At 36.4% G+C, this 17983-nt stretch overlaps 1 protein-coding gene across 5 annotated transcripts in view; it reads right to left on the minus strand.

Annotated features, from left to right (window-relative positions):
* The window catches only part of PIBF1 (progesterone immunomodulatory binding factor 1), a 214689-nt gene that overhangs the window by 51692 nt on the left and 145014 nt on the right, over window positions 1-17983 (minus strand). For 4 of the 5 annotated variants that reach the window (XR_015252640.1, XM_086710673.1, XM_086710666.1 and 1 more), the window contains exon 14: window positions 12823-12925. Coding sequence is in view for 4 of the 5 variants with exons in the window: in XM_086710673.1 (XP_086566799.1) it covers window positions 12823-12925 (103 nt within the window). In the remaining variant the exon portion in view is untranslated. Of the gene's footprint in view, window positions 1-11521; window positions 11804-12822; window positions 12926-17983 lie in introns of those variants that run through there. The other variant, XM_086710689.1, reaches the window with a different exon arrangement.

Below are 17983 nucleotides of genomic sequence, written 5' to 3' on the forward strand. Positions count from 1 at the left end.
CTGTCTGGTAGGCAAGGGACCTTTTAAAATGAAATCACGATCCATAGTATGGAGGACAGTTCTGGGTAGAAGAAAGAATTTTGATGGACTGATAAACTTTACTTGCTAAATTAAAAAAAATTCAGGCAGTGTATTTATGTTTTACGCCTTGTATTTATAATTTTTAAAAAACGCTTATTTTTGAGAGAGAGAGAGAGAGAGAGAGAGGAGGAGGAGGGGGAGGAGGAGGAGGAGGAGGAGGAGGAGGAGGAGGAGGAGGAGGAAGAGCAGCACGATTGTGGGAGGGGCAGAGACAGAGGGGGAGACACAGAATTCAAAGCAGGCTCCAGGTTCTGAGCTGTCAGCACAGAGCCCCACACGGGGCTCAAACCCACTAGCCGTGAGATCATGACCTGAGCTGAAGTCAGATGCTTGACCGACTGAGCCACCCAGGCGCCCCTAAGCCTTGTATTTCTAATGGTGAAATAAAAGCACTGTTCTTTATTAAAAGAATTTTTAGGTATCAACAAACTTTCAGGAAAACACTTTGGGAGGCAAAGGGAACCCATAAATCATACTATTTTTCATCTTTTCTATGAAAGTGGAAGCCTCTTACAATCGCTGTTCATCAAGTCTGCACATGCAAATTTGATCTTAGCTATTTATACTTTGAATTCAGTTGAGTTCTGAGTATGGCTAATCTGTCATAGGCTGAGTTTAACTGCCATTTAAAATGCCTCCAATACGATTCCGATGTGATTTGGCACATTCAGCACAAAGTTTATGTTAGAAGAAGAAAAGGATAGAAACTGTATGTAATATATGATAAGAGACACTGCTCAAAGTCTAAAAGAATGTGTGCTTAAAATTAAAAAATTAGTGATAATAAAGCATTGTATTGCAGTTTCATTGGAAGTATCTCCTGCTCTTACTCCTTGGTGGTACATAAAATAGTGCATTTTTTCCTCACATCAACAAAGGCTTAGAGATACGGAAGGGAAGATTGGCTTTGAAGTTTAAAGAGATTTGGTGGTGTGGCTGGCAGGTGCGTCTCCCCCTTTAGAATACGAAGGTGGAGTTGTAGGACCTGTGTGCTACAGACTCCTTCCTAGACACTGGGTACACTGGGGGTGCTGAGAGAACACTCTCAGCAGTTGTTAGGTGATTCAAAGGACAAAAGCACATGTTTTACTCATTTAGATACTTATACTACGTTTGTAGAAATCATATATCCCAATATCGCTGGTATAGAGAACATACGGGCAAGTATTTCAAGGACTCCATCAAACAGAAACTCCTGTCCCATCTTTTTTCCTTGCCTGAGCATGTATTAGACACCCTTTCTGTTGCCTTTTATCGGTCCTAAAACTTTCAAATGCGTATGTTAGGTTTTTTAGAGGTTTCTGAATTTTTCCTTTGTCTGATATTCTAGAACAATTTCATAGTCTTCTAAATACTTGCTCTTGATAATGAAATGGAAGAAAGGAGATGAAGAAGAAAGGGAGTGGAGAAGGGAATACCACATGCACATAAGTAATTTAAGCTAAAAAGAGGGAACGTACACTCAAAAGATCGCTTTCATCTATCTAGAATTTGAGTGGCCCTCCACTGTGATTATCATCAATGATGAATGATTTCTTTTGGTTTTTACCATTCCAAATATCTCTATGCATATATTAAAGCATATATATATATATATATATATATGGGTATCCATATATATTTCCTTGACAACAAAATTTTGGGTACAAAGAATATTGCTGGAATATAATCTGTTTATAAATACTGTTTATAGATGTATTTTAAAAAGTAGAATTTTGCCTCTTATTTTCATCTTTAGAAATCTATGTAAGTTTGGTAGATAAGGTATGTGAATGATCTATCTAATGCATCAATATTTACTTTATACCTGCTATGATTCAGATATTGTTGATCACCAAATCTATGCCTTAAAAAATTCCATGTGAGTTAGAATAAATTCAAGCAATTCAAAAATGCATAAGGTATAAATTGGTCATTCCGTACTTCTCAACTCCCAATCTCAGAGGTAAGCACAGTTTAATGTTTGAGAGACAAATACGGATGGTCCTGGAGGCTCATTTCCCATTCTACTAGAATAGGCTAAAAGAGATAATAACCCCCAAAAGCTCCCTCCCACTCCGATTGTTACTTAGGCAATTAGATGTTCCCTAACCTTCTCTTTAGGTGTGTACAATGTTCTGGTGTGGAGCCCCTCTATCAGGTCACTTTCTGTGGTGCATCCAGACTACCCACACCAGGCCTAAGCACACTTTTCTGTGAGAAGAGAACTTGGGGATGGTATATGCTCTGTGAATTCTTTCCCTGTGAGTTTACTCTGATAAAATGTTTTAATATTCATACAGCAGGACTAGTTGTATTTGTGTGCCCTTGGCATGACAGGTGTATATTATGTGAGCTCTTCCTTTTTCTCTACGCTTAGAAACACAATTTCACACCCTAGACACACACACACACACACACACACACACACACACACACACACACACACACACACAAAGGCCAAGCAGAGAAATACAATACAAATTATTCTGCAATTTTCCTTTTTGGAAAAAATTTATTAATATACATTATGAACATCTTTTAAAGTTAGTACACAGAGTTCTACTTTATTCTACCCAGGCATCTTAAAAATCTCTCTTAAATGTAGCAATCTAAAGCTCTGTAACAAATTACCTGGGTTTCACTCAATGGCTTCTATGTAAAGAACTCCAGGTAACTGAACCTTGGCATTTGGTCACTTGAGATTGTGCAGATTCCATTTCCTAGACAACTTTTCTAAAATAAGTTAGTTATAACAGATGAATCTCTAAGTGCTTATTCTAGAAGACAAGGCCTTTGTGAACAAGACTGTACATGTTAAGATGTACATGTACTCTTTTGTTATCTGTGGTGGAGTATAGTGGGAGTCTGATAAATATTTACTAAATGACTAAAAAGATTAAGTAAGAGCAAGTGCCAAGAGTCAAGAGAGCTGAGGCTTAACAAGTCTGATGGTAATGTGGCATGCTTTATGATTTAGCTTAGATCTTCTTCCCCACATCGACCCTCCTTTTTTCCTTCTTCTCTTTTAAGAATTGAGATATATTGACATACAGTATTATGTTAGTTTTAGGTGTACAATGTAAGGATTTGACGCTTGCACACACTGTGAAATGATCATCACAATAAGTCTAGTCACCATCTGTTACCAAAAAAAATTACAAAAATTTTTTTAATTAAAAGTTTTCTGTGTGTGTGATGAGGATTTTCAAGAATCACTCTCTTGGCAACCTTCAAATATGCATGACAACAGCACTGACTCTAGTCACCACGTTGCACACCACATTGCCATGACCTATTCTTTTTGTAACTAGCAGTCTGTATCTTCTCCCTCCCACTGCCAACCAACACTCTTTTCCATATCCAAGAGTTTTGTTTGTTCATTTGTTTTGTTTTTTAGATTCCACATATAAATGAGATCATATAGTATTTGTCTTTCTCTGTCTGACTTATTCACTTAGCATAATACCCTCTAGTTCCATCAATGTTGTTGCAAATGGCAAGATTTCATTCTTCTTTATGGCTGAATTGTATCCCATTGTATATAGACCACATCTTTATCCATTCGTCTGTTGATCAATGCTTAGGTTGTTTCTGTATCTTGGCTATTGTAAATAATGCTACAATGAATATTGTACCTCTTTTCGAATTAGTGTTTTCATGAATTCAGAATATTCTGAATAAATATCCAGACGTAGAATTGCTGGATCATATGGTGGTTCTATTTTTCATACTTTGAAGAACCTCCATACTGTTTTCCATAGTGGCTGTGCCAATTTACACTCCTACCAACAGTGAATGAGGGTTTCCTTTTTTCCACACCCTGCCAACACTTGTTATTTCTTGTCTTTTTGATTCTAGCCATTCTGACAGGTGTGAGGTGATATCTCATTGTGGTTTCTATTTGCATTTCCCTGATGATTTGTGATGTTGAGCATCTTTTCATGTGCCAATAGGCTAGCTGTATGTCTTCTTTGGAAAAGTGTCTATTCATATCCTCTGCTTACTTTTAAAAAAAAAAAAACACTTATTTATTTTTGAGGGGGGGGGGGTGGAAAAAGAGGAAGACAGAGGATCTGAAGCAGGCTCTCCACTGTGAGCAGAGAACCCAATGTGGGGCTTGAACTCATGAACTGTGAGATCATGACCTAAGCTGAATCAAGAGTTGGCTGTTTAACCAACTGAGCCACCCAGGCTCCCCTATTTTTTTTTCCTTTGCCCATTTTTTTTTTAAATTGGATTTTCTTTGGTGTTCAGTTGTAGGAATTCTTTATATATTTTGGATATTAACCTCTTATTGGATATATGATTTCTAAATATTTTCTCTCACTCAGTAGGCTGCCTTTCCATTTTGTTGATGGTTTTCTTTGCTGTGCAGAAGCTTTTTGTTTGATGTAGTCCCATTTGTTTATTTTTGCTCTTGGAGTAGGATCCAGAAAAACAACACCAAGACTGATATCAAGGAGATTACCGCCTATGAACACTCCATTCTTATTTAACCCAGTTGGTGGTTTCTTGAAAATTAGGTGATATACTTATATACAAAAAAGAAGGCCAATAATTTTTTCTCTTTTACACTGAACGAACTAATGGAACAACAGTCTGAAGACACTGTACATCAAACAATGAAGAACAGTGAACCCTGAGATATAGGAAACAAACAAGTTGAGTGTAACCCTACAGTTGCCCCAGTTCACTCTACGGAAAGAGTTTCCAGGCAGTAGTTAAGGAAGAGGGAATCAAAGCAGAGCCTGCCAAACTCCCTAAGTTAAGGATCTGCTGCTAGATGTAGACACCAAGTTGGCTACAGTTCCTATGGCAGAGTGCTGAAGAAAAGAGAGCTGTACAAAGACAGAACTCTGAAAATGTACACACATTCACCCTTGAGTATGCACCTGGGCATTGAATAGTGCATGTGTGTAAAGAAAATACCAGAGACTGAGATAGAACCACTGAAAAGATTAGAAAGAACAATTTCTGAAGACCATATGGGCCAGGAATTTACTTATTCCCACTATCCAAAGTAGGAAACTTATTAATTCATAGGACGTGGGGTAGATTATTCAAAAGACTTTGGTCTCAGTAGTGGAGGGGACAAAAAAAGTAGCCTGAGGATCAATGCTTCTTTGCTTATAAAAGCCTAAAAGCAAGACTGAAAAGGGCCAAATCTTTCCCAAGAAACTTAACCATGTTGGGGAACAAAGCTAACACACACTTACAGGAATCCAAAAATATTTAGCAGTAAGGTAACATTCACATTTGTTATCCAGTGAAAAATTAGTAAGCATGCAAAAACACAGGATAATATGACACATATGAGACAGATCAATGTAACTGAAACTAACCAAGAAGTGGCAGCCACCATAATAGAATTAGTAGACAAGAATATCAAAATAGTGATTGAAACTGTATTTCCTATGCTGAAGAAAATAAAGTCTGAAAAGGTTAAGTAGACCTGGAAGATACAAAAGAGAACTAGAAATGAAAACTGCAATATCTGGGATGTAAAACACTAGAATGGATTAAAAGCAGATTTTACACTGAAGAAATGACTAGTGGACTTGACATACTAAGAGAAATTATGCAAAAGGAAAGGCAGAAAACGACGGAAAACAATGAAGAGAAGAGCATCTGTTCTGTTGTAGGACAACTTCAAGTGGTATAAATACATGTCTAATGGAGTGTCCGAAGGAAACAGAGGGTAAGGTAGAAAAATATATGAAGACATATGACTGAAACATTTCCAAATCTGATGATCACACATATATAAGACGTCTGATAAAACCCAAGCAGAGGAAACATAAAGAAAATCACAACAACCACATCGTAAATTGCTTAAGGCTAGTGAAAAAAAGAAAATCTTAAAAAATTCTAGAGACATTAGATACATTACCTAGAGAGACACAAAGATTAAGACAGCGTATTTCTTGGCAGAAACAATGCAAACCAGAAGAGAGTGGAGCAACATCTTTCAAGTACTGAAAAAGAGACAGAGGAAAAAAGAACCAATCTGGACTTTTTTACCCTGGGAGAATTATCTTTGTAAAACAAAAATGAACTCAGCAATTCCACTCCTAGGTGTTTACTCCACAGATTTAAAACAGGTAGACAAACATAATGCTTGTAGTTGAATATTTATAGCAACACTATTCACAATAGTCAAAAGGTGGAAATAACCCAAATGTTCATCAATGGATGAATGCATAAACAACATATGATGCATCTGTACAATGGGATATTATTTAGTCATAAAAAGGAATTAAGTACTGATAGATGATACAAGATGAATGAATCTTGAAAACATTATGCTAAATGAAAGCAGCCAGATAAAAAAAAGCCACATATTGCACGATTCCATTTATAGAAGGGTGTAGAACAGGCAAATCCATAGACAGAAAGCACAGAGTGGTTGCCAGGGTTGGGGGGGGAGGGGAGAATAGGGAGTGACTGCTTAATGGGTACAGAATTTCTGTCTGGGTAATGAAAATGTTCTGTAACTAGATAGCGGTGATAGTGCACTGCTGTAAACACACCAAAAGCCACTGAATTGTACAGTTTTTATGTGTGAATTTTATTGTCATAAAAGAGTGAACCCTTAAATGTATACTTCCGGGGTTTTTTGCCTTAGTAAATATAACTGTCAGAAATACATTTTAATCTTAAATTCTGTTAAAAATAGTAAGACATATAAAAACAAGAAACAACAAAAAGAGGTGAAATAACTTTCTGCAACATACAGAAGCAGAAAGATTTCATTACCAGCAGACTTGTTCTATAGGTACTGTGAAAAGAAGTACATCAACCAGAAGCAATATAATACCAAATGGAAATTTGGATCTACACAAGGGAATAAAGAACACCAGGTATGGTAACTATTTGGTTAAATATAGTATCTTTTCCTCATATTATAGCTCTTCAAAAAATTGTCAATTGCTTAGAGAAAAATAATAGCAATGTTGTGTGCAGTTTCTACATGTATAAGTAAAATATATGACAACAGGAGCACAAAAGCTGGGCGGGGGGACAAATGGAACTATACTATTTTAAGGCTTTTAAACTATACATGATGTAGTAAATGAAATGAGATGATGTTAAAGATATATACTATAAAGAAAGTACTGTAATAATAGAGTTCAAGCCAATAAACCAATAATGAGATCATATAAAATGATAAAAATATTCAGCTAATCCAAAAGAAAGCAGGGAAAAATAAAAGGACAAGGGAAGAAAGAATAGATGGAATGAATAAAAAACAAATAGCAAGATGACAGACTTATCAAGAGACACATCAAATGTAAATGTTCTAAAAATTCCAAATAAGTCTTATTTTGTTAGAATGGATAAAAAAAAACTAAGATCCATCTACATATGATGCCTATAAGACAATTATAAAGACATAAAGAAGTTAAAAGTAGAAGAATGGAAAAACATAATACAACATTAAGATTAGTCAAGGGGCGCCTGGTCTCATGGTTCATGAGTTTGAACCCTGCATCAGCTTCTGTGCTGAAGTGTGGAGCCTACTTGGTATTCACTCTCTCACCTTTTCTCTGCCCTCCCTCACTTGTTCTTTCTCTCTCTCAAAAATAAATAAAACAACTTAAAAAAAAAAAGACTAGTCAAAAGATGTGAAACTTTTACACTAAAGAATAAAAATGGCAGGATATGGCCAATTAATAGGATAGAATCTCAATATTATTAAGATGTCAATTTTCCCCACTTGATCTGTAGATTCAATGCAATCCCAATCAAAATCAAACCCAGCTTTTTCTTTTTTTCTTTGTAGAAATGATTACAGAATTCATATGGAAATGCAAAGGATACAGAATAGCTGAAAATCTCTGAAATGAACAGAATTAGAGGACCAATGCTATCTAATTTCAAGACATTATAAAGCTTCAGAAATCAAGAGAGTGTGGTCTGGGCATAAAGACAGGCAAATTAGATAACTGGAAACAGAGAGTCTAGAAACAAACTCACACATTTATGACTAATTTCCAACAAGGTCTTTTCAGCAAATGATGTGAGAACAATTTGATTTCAATGTGCAAATAAGTGAATTTCAATCTATACTTTGCAAACAATACAAAAATAAACTAAAAATGGATTACAGACTTAAAACTACGAAACACCATGACAAAAACCCTGTGACCTTGGGTTAGGCAAAGATATTTTAGACACAACACTAAAAACAAAGTCCATAAAGGCACGAACTGATGAACTGGATTTGACAAAAGCTGCTCTTTAAACATGTTTAAGAGATGGAAAAACAAGCCACAGAGTGGGAGAAAATATTTGCAAATCACATATCTGATAAGGGAATTGTATCTAAAAATCAATAAATAATACTCAAAACTCAATAATAAGAAAACAATGTGATAAAATGGGCAAAACATTTGAAGACACTTCTCCCAGTGAGAGCAGAGGGCAAAGAGCATCTGAAAAGATGGTCACTGTCGTGAGTCATTAGGGAAAATGCAAATTAAAACCATAATGAGAGACCATGACATACCCATCGGAATTGCTAAAATTAAAAACACGGACTGTATCAAGTCTTTGCAAGGATGTAGAAGAATAAGTACTTTCGCATGCAGCTGGTGGAAATGTAAAATGGTACAAATATTTGTAAACCAGTTTGGTAGTTTCTTAAAACATTAAGCAGATCCCTAGCCACATGATCCACCTAATCCACTCCCAGGTCTTTACCCAAAAGAAACAAAAGCATACGTTCATGGAAAGACTGTACATGGATATCCATATATGCATTGTTTGTCACAGGCGAAAACAGCAAACTACCTGAATGCCCATCAACAGGTGAATGAATGCACAACTGTGGTATACCCATAAATGGAATGTTCCTCAGCAATGAAAAGGGCTATGGGTGAATCTTGAAACGATTAGGCAGAGTGAAACAAGTCAGACCAAAAAAATGTGTGTGTATATAATATATACACATTTTATGACTGTATTTATATAAAATATCAAAAACATGGTCAATCTATGGTGACAGAATGCAAGTCAGTGGTTGCCTGAGGACCATCTTGGGGATAGGGAATTTTGGGAGAGATTCCTAAGGGGCACAAGGAAACATCTGGGGTGATGTATGTGTTCATTATCCACATTTTGGTGATTCCACAGGTATACATGTGTCAAAGTTATTATATTGTACACTTTAAGTATGTGCAGCTTAGTGTTTGCCAATTATACCTCAATAAAGCCACTATAAAAGGAATATTTGTTTTCATTTTGACTATTTTTTAGCATTCTCATGTTGGCAATTCATTTATGTTTAATCTCAGACATATTCTCAATAACATATTTAACAATGGTAATTCTAGCTTTAGTTATTTATCTGTGTATTATCCTCAAAATTCCAAGCTAGTTTTAATATTTAAACTGTTTAAAAGAATACAGATCCTGAGAGAATTTCCTTCTCTATTTTTTTCACCATGTATCATGAATAGTCAGTTGTTATACTGACTGTACTATCATCTTTCAGCTAATTAGTTTATATATTTTCAATTTAAGCAGTATAATTTTTGTGAGGCAAAAACCAGTTAAATCAACAGAATATTTCAAATTATAATACTTTATTTTCAATCTTAAGGGAAAAGTTATATACTATGGTAGCCATAAAATTTTTAAGATACGGTTACTGATTCTTTCTCCCAATGTCTTATGAAAAATTTTCAAACATACATAAAAGTACAGAATTGAATAATAGATCCACATATAATCTTCCCCCAGCTCCAAACATGATCGAGATTTTGAGATTCTCCTTTGATTTATGAGCCCTTCCCCCACTTTTTACAGGGTATTTAAAAGCAAATTCTAGGTATCATACCATTTTCTATCACATGTATTTCAGTATTTAAATCTTTTTCTCAATATAAGCCAACAGCTTACCTTAAATGGGGGCGCCTGGGTGGCTCAGTTGGTTAAGTGTCTGACTCTTGGGGCGCCTGGGTGGCTCAGTCCGTTGAGTGCCTGACTTCGGCTCAGGTCATGATCTCACAGTTTGTGGGTTCGAGCCCCACACTGGGCTCTGTGCTGACAGCTCAGAGCCGGGAGCCTGTTTCAGATTCTGTGTCTCCCTCTCTCTGACCCTCCCCCACTCGCACTCTGTCTCCCTCTGTCTCAAAAATAAATAAACATTAAAAAAAAAAAAGTGTCTGACTCTTGATTTTGGCTCAGGTCATGATCTCAGTTTGCGAGATTGCCCACGTTGGGCACTGTGCTGACAGCGCAGAGCCTGCTTGGGATTCTCTCTCTCTCTCCCTCTCTCAAAATAAATAAACTTAAAAAACAATTCCTATTTCAATGAACTGAAGTGTTCAGGAAGGTAGTTTTATTTATTTATTGTTTAAGGTAATATTATGACGTGCATATATGTACCTATACAAGTATGGACAAGTTTAATTTTTTTTAGAAATATGTTTGATAGGTTATTCTGAAATTAAAACAAACATGAGTGATGTATAATGTATTAGCAAACAGAAATTTCTTTAACCTCTCATTGGCTTCTGTAATCATTTATTTATCCTTTCATGGTGTAGTGGTGCTGGCTTACAGTAGTTTCTGACAGCTGACTAGTAAATTTTCAGGAATTTTGTGAGCTGAATGTTAATACATCTAATATTAAAAACTTTAAATTTACAATAAAATCAATTTTATTTTATTTTTAAAATCAAGACATGTTTTTCTTAAATGTTTATTTATTTTTGAGAAAGACAGACAGTGTGAGCAGGGGAGAGGCAGACAGGGGGAGGAGACTGAGGTTCCAAAGCAGGCTCCATGCCAACAGCAGTGAGCCCGATGTGGGGCTTGAACTCATGAATCATGAGATCACAACCTGAGCTGAAGTTTGATGCTCAACCAACTGAGCCACCCAGGTGCCCCAATAAAATCAATTTTATTTAAAAAAATTTTTTTTTCATGTTTTTATTTATTTTTGAAGGAGAGAGAGAGACAGAGCATGAGCGGGGGAGGAGCAGAGGGACACACAGAATCAGAAGCAGGCTCCAGGCTCTAAGCTGTCAGCACAGAGTCTGATGTGGGGCTGGAACTCAAGAACCATGAGATCATGACCTGAGCTGAAGCCGGACGCTCAACCAACTGAGCTACCCAGGCGCCACAGTAAAATCAATTTTATTAAAAAAAGGGAACAAATTTTCTTTTTTTTTTTTTCCAATGTTTTTTACTTATTTTTGGGACAGAGAAAGGCAGAGCATGAACGGGGGAGGGGCAGAGAGAGAGGGAGACACAGAATCGGAAACAGGCTCCAGGCTCTGAGCCATCAGCCCAGAGCCCGACGCAGGGCTCGAACCCACGGACCGCGAGATCGTGACCTGGCTGAAGTCGGACGCTTAACCGACTGTGCCACCCAGGTGCCCCAAGGGAACAAATTTTCAAAGTAATGGATTTTTAATTATTTTACTATTATCTATGCTCTTCAGTTTATCCAAGGCTATTGTATCTGTATGGTGGGGACAATATGTAACAGTGTGCTACTGAGTATCTTTATTCTGTGTGCAGTGACGTGATGTTGGCAGCTTAAAGTTAGTCGCGGTAGGAATATTTATTCCACAGACACAAGAAATGCTCCAAATCTGGCTGTGCCTCGCACTCCTGCCGGCAGAGCTGGCTGTGGCACGACACTCTTCCGTTCCAAGTGTAACTCTATGTCGGGCCCCATAGTAGGAAGTTATTTCTGGTCTTTTGGAATTTGAGCACAGAAATCCTCCTAATGTCACATTATTAAAAGTATTTTAATAGAGGGTACTATAAAGGTAAATATGAACAGGTCCTTCAGAAAACAAAGAATACATGATATGTATTGATAGTCTTTAATATACTCCTCTAAAAATCCCTTTATTATAAGATCGAAGTTTTAAATTATTAACATAAAAAACTTGTTATGCTGAAACTCAGGAAATAAAAGGAATACTAATGAGGTGACATCTTTGGTTATACTTATTTTATTACTTGAATTTCAGAAGTACAGAAAAATGTAATTAGATGTTAAGTAAAAGGATTAAAAATACCATGTACAAATATGTATCTTTTTTAGATGACATAAGGCTAAGGAAAATAAGAAATATGAGTCTGAGTTTTAAAAGATACTTTGAGAACTATCATGTACCAAAGAATTTGAGAGCTTAAGAGTATACCAAGTTAAGTGTGTGTTTAATAGACAATTTTTCATCTCTTTAAAAGATGAGGTTTTAAACAGATGGCTACCAGAGGGGAAGTGGGTGGGGGGGGGTGGTGGGGGAGGATGGGGGAATAGGTGAAGGGGATTAAGAGTATACTTATTTTGATGAGCACTGAGTAACGTATGGAAGTGTTGAATCACTATACTGTACACTTGAAACTAAGGTAACAGTACATGTTAACCACACTGGAATTAAAATTTAAGAAAAAATTTTTAAGATGAGGTTTTATTAAAAAACTCAAAATGCCACCTAAAATCGCCAAACCCGTTTTGCCAGTTGATACTCTCAGAAATCAAAGCTCCGCCTGTCTAGTCTGCATTTATATTTAGTCTGGGCATTTAATCTCTTTTTTGATCTTAGTTTTACCATACACTGCACGATGTTTTATAAGGCTTTAACAGTAGGTTAGTTTTGTACGTTGTAACATCATTTTGTACTAGCAAACAGCTTATTTGAAAACTGCTCAGAAGATAGACAAAGGAGTAACAGAGAATTAAAATGAACACTGTGATTCTTTATATATGTTTCTTTTGTTTAAGTTATTTACCTCTTGTGAAAGCTGTGTTACTTGGTCCTTTTGATGTTCCAGGTCTTTTAAAACCAGTGAGTTTTGTTTTTCTAACTGAAGCACTCTTCTTGCCAAGTGGACACTAACGGAATGAAGTAAGAAAATTAATGCTTAAAAAAGAGGAATGTTATCTAAGATATTAAAAATGTGTTTGTGTGCTTAAAAATTGACTTACCATTTCCTAGTAATTCTTAAATATTTACAGAAAAAATATGGAGTCAAATATTATCAGGTGTCAACAGTGGAAGACCAATATCCAAACAGCTCAGAATTTTGAAAGTAACATTAAAATCTACATAATAATATAACTGTGATATATTGATTACTGCAGTAATGGCTTCTAGCCCTTGCTATAAAAGTAGAGTTACATTATACTTGCTTGAAAAGCCCACAGACAGCAATTTACAGCTTTCTCCATTTTTATAAAAATTTCCCATTTACAAACAAATCAGGCAATTAGTTGAAACAATAATAAGCCTGCACTTTGAAAAGCTTCAGTGTTTCCCTCACACAACCTAATGCATTTTATAATACAAAAAACAACTGAATAGAGTTTCTATTGAAAGTAGAGATGAAAAAGATGCATGAAAAATGGAGAATGTCTCAGTAGTAAAAGATCACCCTTTGACTATCACATGATCACAACTTACTGTACAGAGTGTAACCTTTAGTATTTAACATCACATTAAACATGAAATACCCCAATTCCACTTTTAAGACACAATTAAAAAAAAAGTTCAGTTATAAAATCATTCCTCCTAACAACTAGGGGGAAAACAAGTGGTAGAATTCTTTAAAGAACTGCTAATACTGTTGAGAAGACATGTTGCTCCAAAGACCCTGTCTGTGATTCTAAAAATTAATAATTTCTTATTTATCATATTTTCATATTCTATATGAATTAATCTACTGAATTGCAAAAGCTATGGAATCTCAGAGGCCAAGATGTTATATAATGACACGGCATAAAATATTTTCATTAATTTTTGAGACAGAGAGACAGAGCATGAGCAGGGGAGGGGCAGACAGAGAGGGAGACACAGAACCCGAAGCAGGCTCCAGGCTCCGAGCTGTCAGCACAGAACCCGACACAGGGCTCAAACTCACGAACTGTGAGATCATGACCTGAGCCAAAGTCGGACGCTCAACCGACTGAGCCACCCAGGCGCCCCTAAAATATTTTCATTTTAAAGAAAGTTATTTTATTTATATGTGGAACAGGAACAATTCCATTATATTTTTAAATATTTCCTAATCTTGGATAAAGGAATGCAGACAAAAAATTCTGAAAATAATGCTAAACATCATCCTATACATCCATTTCGAAGGCCTTGTTATTCCAAATGAAAAAGATGAGTTCTGATAAAAGTTTATACAGCAAATTGGGGAGTTTGTTTAGATATGCTCATTTCTAAATTTCTATCTTTCCAACTGGCATAAGATTTTGTCTTAATCAGCTAAAGTTAGAGGCAGAAAATACACAGTCCTTATTTTTTGACAATCATTTAAAAAAATTTTTTAACATTTATTTATTTTTTTTTTTTTTTTTTAAATTTTTTTTTTTCAACGTTTTTTTTTTTTTTTTATTTATTTTTGGGACAGAGAGAGACAGAGCATGAACGGGGGAGGGGCAGAGAGAGAGGGAGACACAGAATCGGAAACAGGCTCCAGGCTCCGAGCCATCAGCCCAGAGCCCGACGCGGGGCTCGAACTCACGGACCGCGAGATCGTGACCTGGCTGAAGTCGGCCGCTTAACCGACTGCGCCACCCAGGCGCCCCGACATTTATTTATTTTTGAGAGAGAGAGACAGAGTGTGAACCAGGGAAGGGCAGAGAGAGAGGGAGACACAGAATCTGAAGCAGGCTCCAGGCTCCGAGCCGTCAGCACAGAGCCTGATGCGGGACTCAAATTCACGAACCATGAGATCATGACCTGAGCCGAAGTTGGATGCCTAACTGACTGAACCACCCAGATGCCCTGACAATCTTTTTTTTTTTTTTTTAAATAAAATACAGCTTTACTGACATATAATTTTATTGCTATGTAATTTACATATTATAAAGTCCATCCATTTAAAGTGTTCAATTCAATGGTTTTTAGTCTGTTTAGAGTTATACAACTAACACTATAACCTAATTTTAGAATATTTTGATTACAAAAGAAATATTTCCCTGTTAGCATTGCTCCCCAGCCTCCTGCCAGCCCTAGGGAACCACTAATCTATTTTCTTCCTTTACAGATTTTACAGGTGTTTACGGTTTATGGCTACCCCATTTTCTATCTCCCAATCTAAAATATGCCAAGTTCTCTCAAATTTGACCCTAAAATAAGATCTCTACAAATAAGTCTTAATGCTAATTTTATGTTATGTTTACAGCTTTAATACATAAACATCAGTATTTTATATCATTAACTCTGTTTTTTATTAAGGTAATAAAAATCCTTGGAGTCATTTTCACTCATATCTTCATTTTCTTCCTCATCCTTCATAAATGTTAGGAATAAGTCTCCCACAGAAAGATGAGGGTCTTTTTGTACACAGTTAATTTCTCAGTAAATGGATGTTGAAGGTACAGACCATGTTTGTGCCATGCTCAGAATAGAACAATAACACAATCAAAGGCTACTACACAGAAAACAGTTGCGGATGACATTCAATGAAAGAAAAAAGGATGCGAGAAAATAATCAGATGCAAAGGTCACCCATTACCAACATTCTGAAGACGATAATGACTTGAAGACATCAATTTTAATAGCAGCAAGTAGCTCATTTGGTTTGGGTGCTTTTTGGTTTGTTTGGGAATTGAATAATGCTCTTACGCAGATATGGTGTGATATTTATCAGTGCAAAATATCACATGATATGAAACAGTGAATTCGAGAAATTCTTGACATGCTGGTGCCTAAGCCCTAATACCAGGGCTACCTCCTTCTACTAAAAATTGCCCTGAGTTTGGTTGGGGATTCTGACTGAGGAAAATCAACTCTAAATAGAAGGGAGCTATCTTACGAGGCCTCGAAATGCTCCTAATGTGTTCTATACTGTTCTGATTACTAGCATATAGAACTATTTTATTGAGGGGTGCGTGGGTGGCTCAGTCGGTTAAGCAGCTGACTCTTGATTTGGGCTCTGGTCTTGATCTCATGGTTTGTGGGATCGAGCCCCACACTGAGTTCTGCACTGAGTGTGGAGCCTGCTTGGGATTCTCTCTCTCCCTCTCTCTCTCTGCTCTCCCAAGCTCACACTCTCTTGCTGGAAGCCGAGCTATCCAACCAGCCTGACGGCAGGGCCCCGGCGGTGGACGGATCGGAACTGCAGGGCGTCCACCGACAGTGAAGCTTCTTGTACTCCCGCTTTTATGTAATTTGGCCTTAATAAAAGTAGCTGGGGAATTGTCTGTTGGGGAACTGCCCTCGACAGGCCCCCTGAGAAAAGAACCATTGGGGAAAAGAAATAAGGTTCCACAAGGAAATTGTGTGGCCCTGCATTTAGCCCTTGCCACCCCCTATAAAGACTCCAGCCCAGGAGGGAACAAATGGATTTGAAAGCCCCACTCCGGTAACTAAGGAGTGTATCTATGGGCACAGGTTACTTCAACCCCTAGGCCCACTTGGCCCCCAGGACTGACTCACTCACTCTCTCTCTCTCTCTCTCTCAAGTAAATAAATATTAAAAAAAAAAAAAAAGAACTATTTTATTGAGAAAAACTTTCTAAGAACTGATGCTGACAAGAATGACTGTGACTTTTACTATGAATGTTGGTATCACTTATGATACATAATATTTATAATGTAGAAGACATGGTGGTATAACTGGTCTCCAATTGATGCACTGATCACATTTAAAACATTTACCTCTAAGTCATTGTAAAGACAGCAGAACACATTTCTTCACAGACATTTCAGAAATGGTACTAAGTATTAAGGTTCTTAAATTGCCCTAAATGACACATTTAGCCCATGGATTATGGATGTTACAGAAACAAAACAAAACAAAAACAAAAAACACAAACAAAAATATTGTGAAATCTAGGACATGCAGAAAAAACGAGAAATAAAATTTTTGATCATTATCATATTTACAATGAAACAAAAATGATTCAAAAATTAGAATTTTTTTCTTGATCATAAATATCAATGTCTGTAGAAAAGCAGGCTGAATTAGAAGAAATGTGTTTACTAACTCATTCACCAAGATATTCATGAACATTAAAAAAAAAAATTTATTAAAAGCCCATAACCTATATAGGTACCAGGAATACACAGTTTCTACTTGGAGGATCTGACAGTCTCCTGAGGAAGACGGACAAATAAATTACCATAGTGTGCTAAATGATAAGAAAGGGCACACTGAGGAATGAAGACTAATAGTAATCTGGAGAGGAAGCAGAGAAATAGCATTCTGGGTAGAGAGAAAAACATAGGTAAAGGATGATGTGCAGGGAGGTGTGCTGTGGATTGATAAAATGTATGGCGCATGGTGAAGGCTGAAGCTAGAGAGACAGAGGCAGGGACATATGAAAGACCTTAAATGACAAGCTGAGTTTGGATTTTATCCTTAAGTCGGGTAGGCATAACATGATCAGATCTGCACTTGAGAGAGTTCTCTATCAATACGGTGGAGAAGGAAGAACATTTGAGCCAATCAATTATAAAGTTAAGATCACAGTCTAGACTGGTGGTCTCCAAAAGCAATTACGTGCAAAACAATCCACTGAAGTGTGGGAAATTTTATTTATATTTATGTTACTATTAAGTGTCTTTAAATTTTAATTTTCTATGTAGTTTTGTATTTTAACATACATGTTACTCATAGGATAGTACATGTATATAATTTAGAGATAAATACATGTACATATATTGGTGGGTGAATGTTCAATTTTTTTTCCCCAATAGGGAGTCATATCAAAAAGTTTGGAGACTGTTGGTCTAGGCCAGTTTTGTCCAATAGAAACATAATGCAAGTCCACATGTAATTTAGAAATTTTTAGTAGCCATATTTAAAATAGTACACAGCCCTTACCTTACGTGACATAAAAAAATTAACTTAAAGTATGTCAAAGACCTAAATGTAAACACTAAAATATAAATGCTTAGAAGAAAACACAGGAGTATGTCTTCAACACAGGAGTAAATCT

Source organism: Puma concolor, chromosome A1 (genome assembly GCF_028749965.1).
Source record: "Puma concolor isolate L17-30 chromosome A1, mPumCon1.1.hap2, whole genome shotgun sequence".
NCBI lineage: Eukaryota > Metazoa > Chordata > Mammalia > Carnivora > Felidae > Puma > Puma concolor.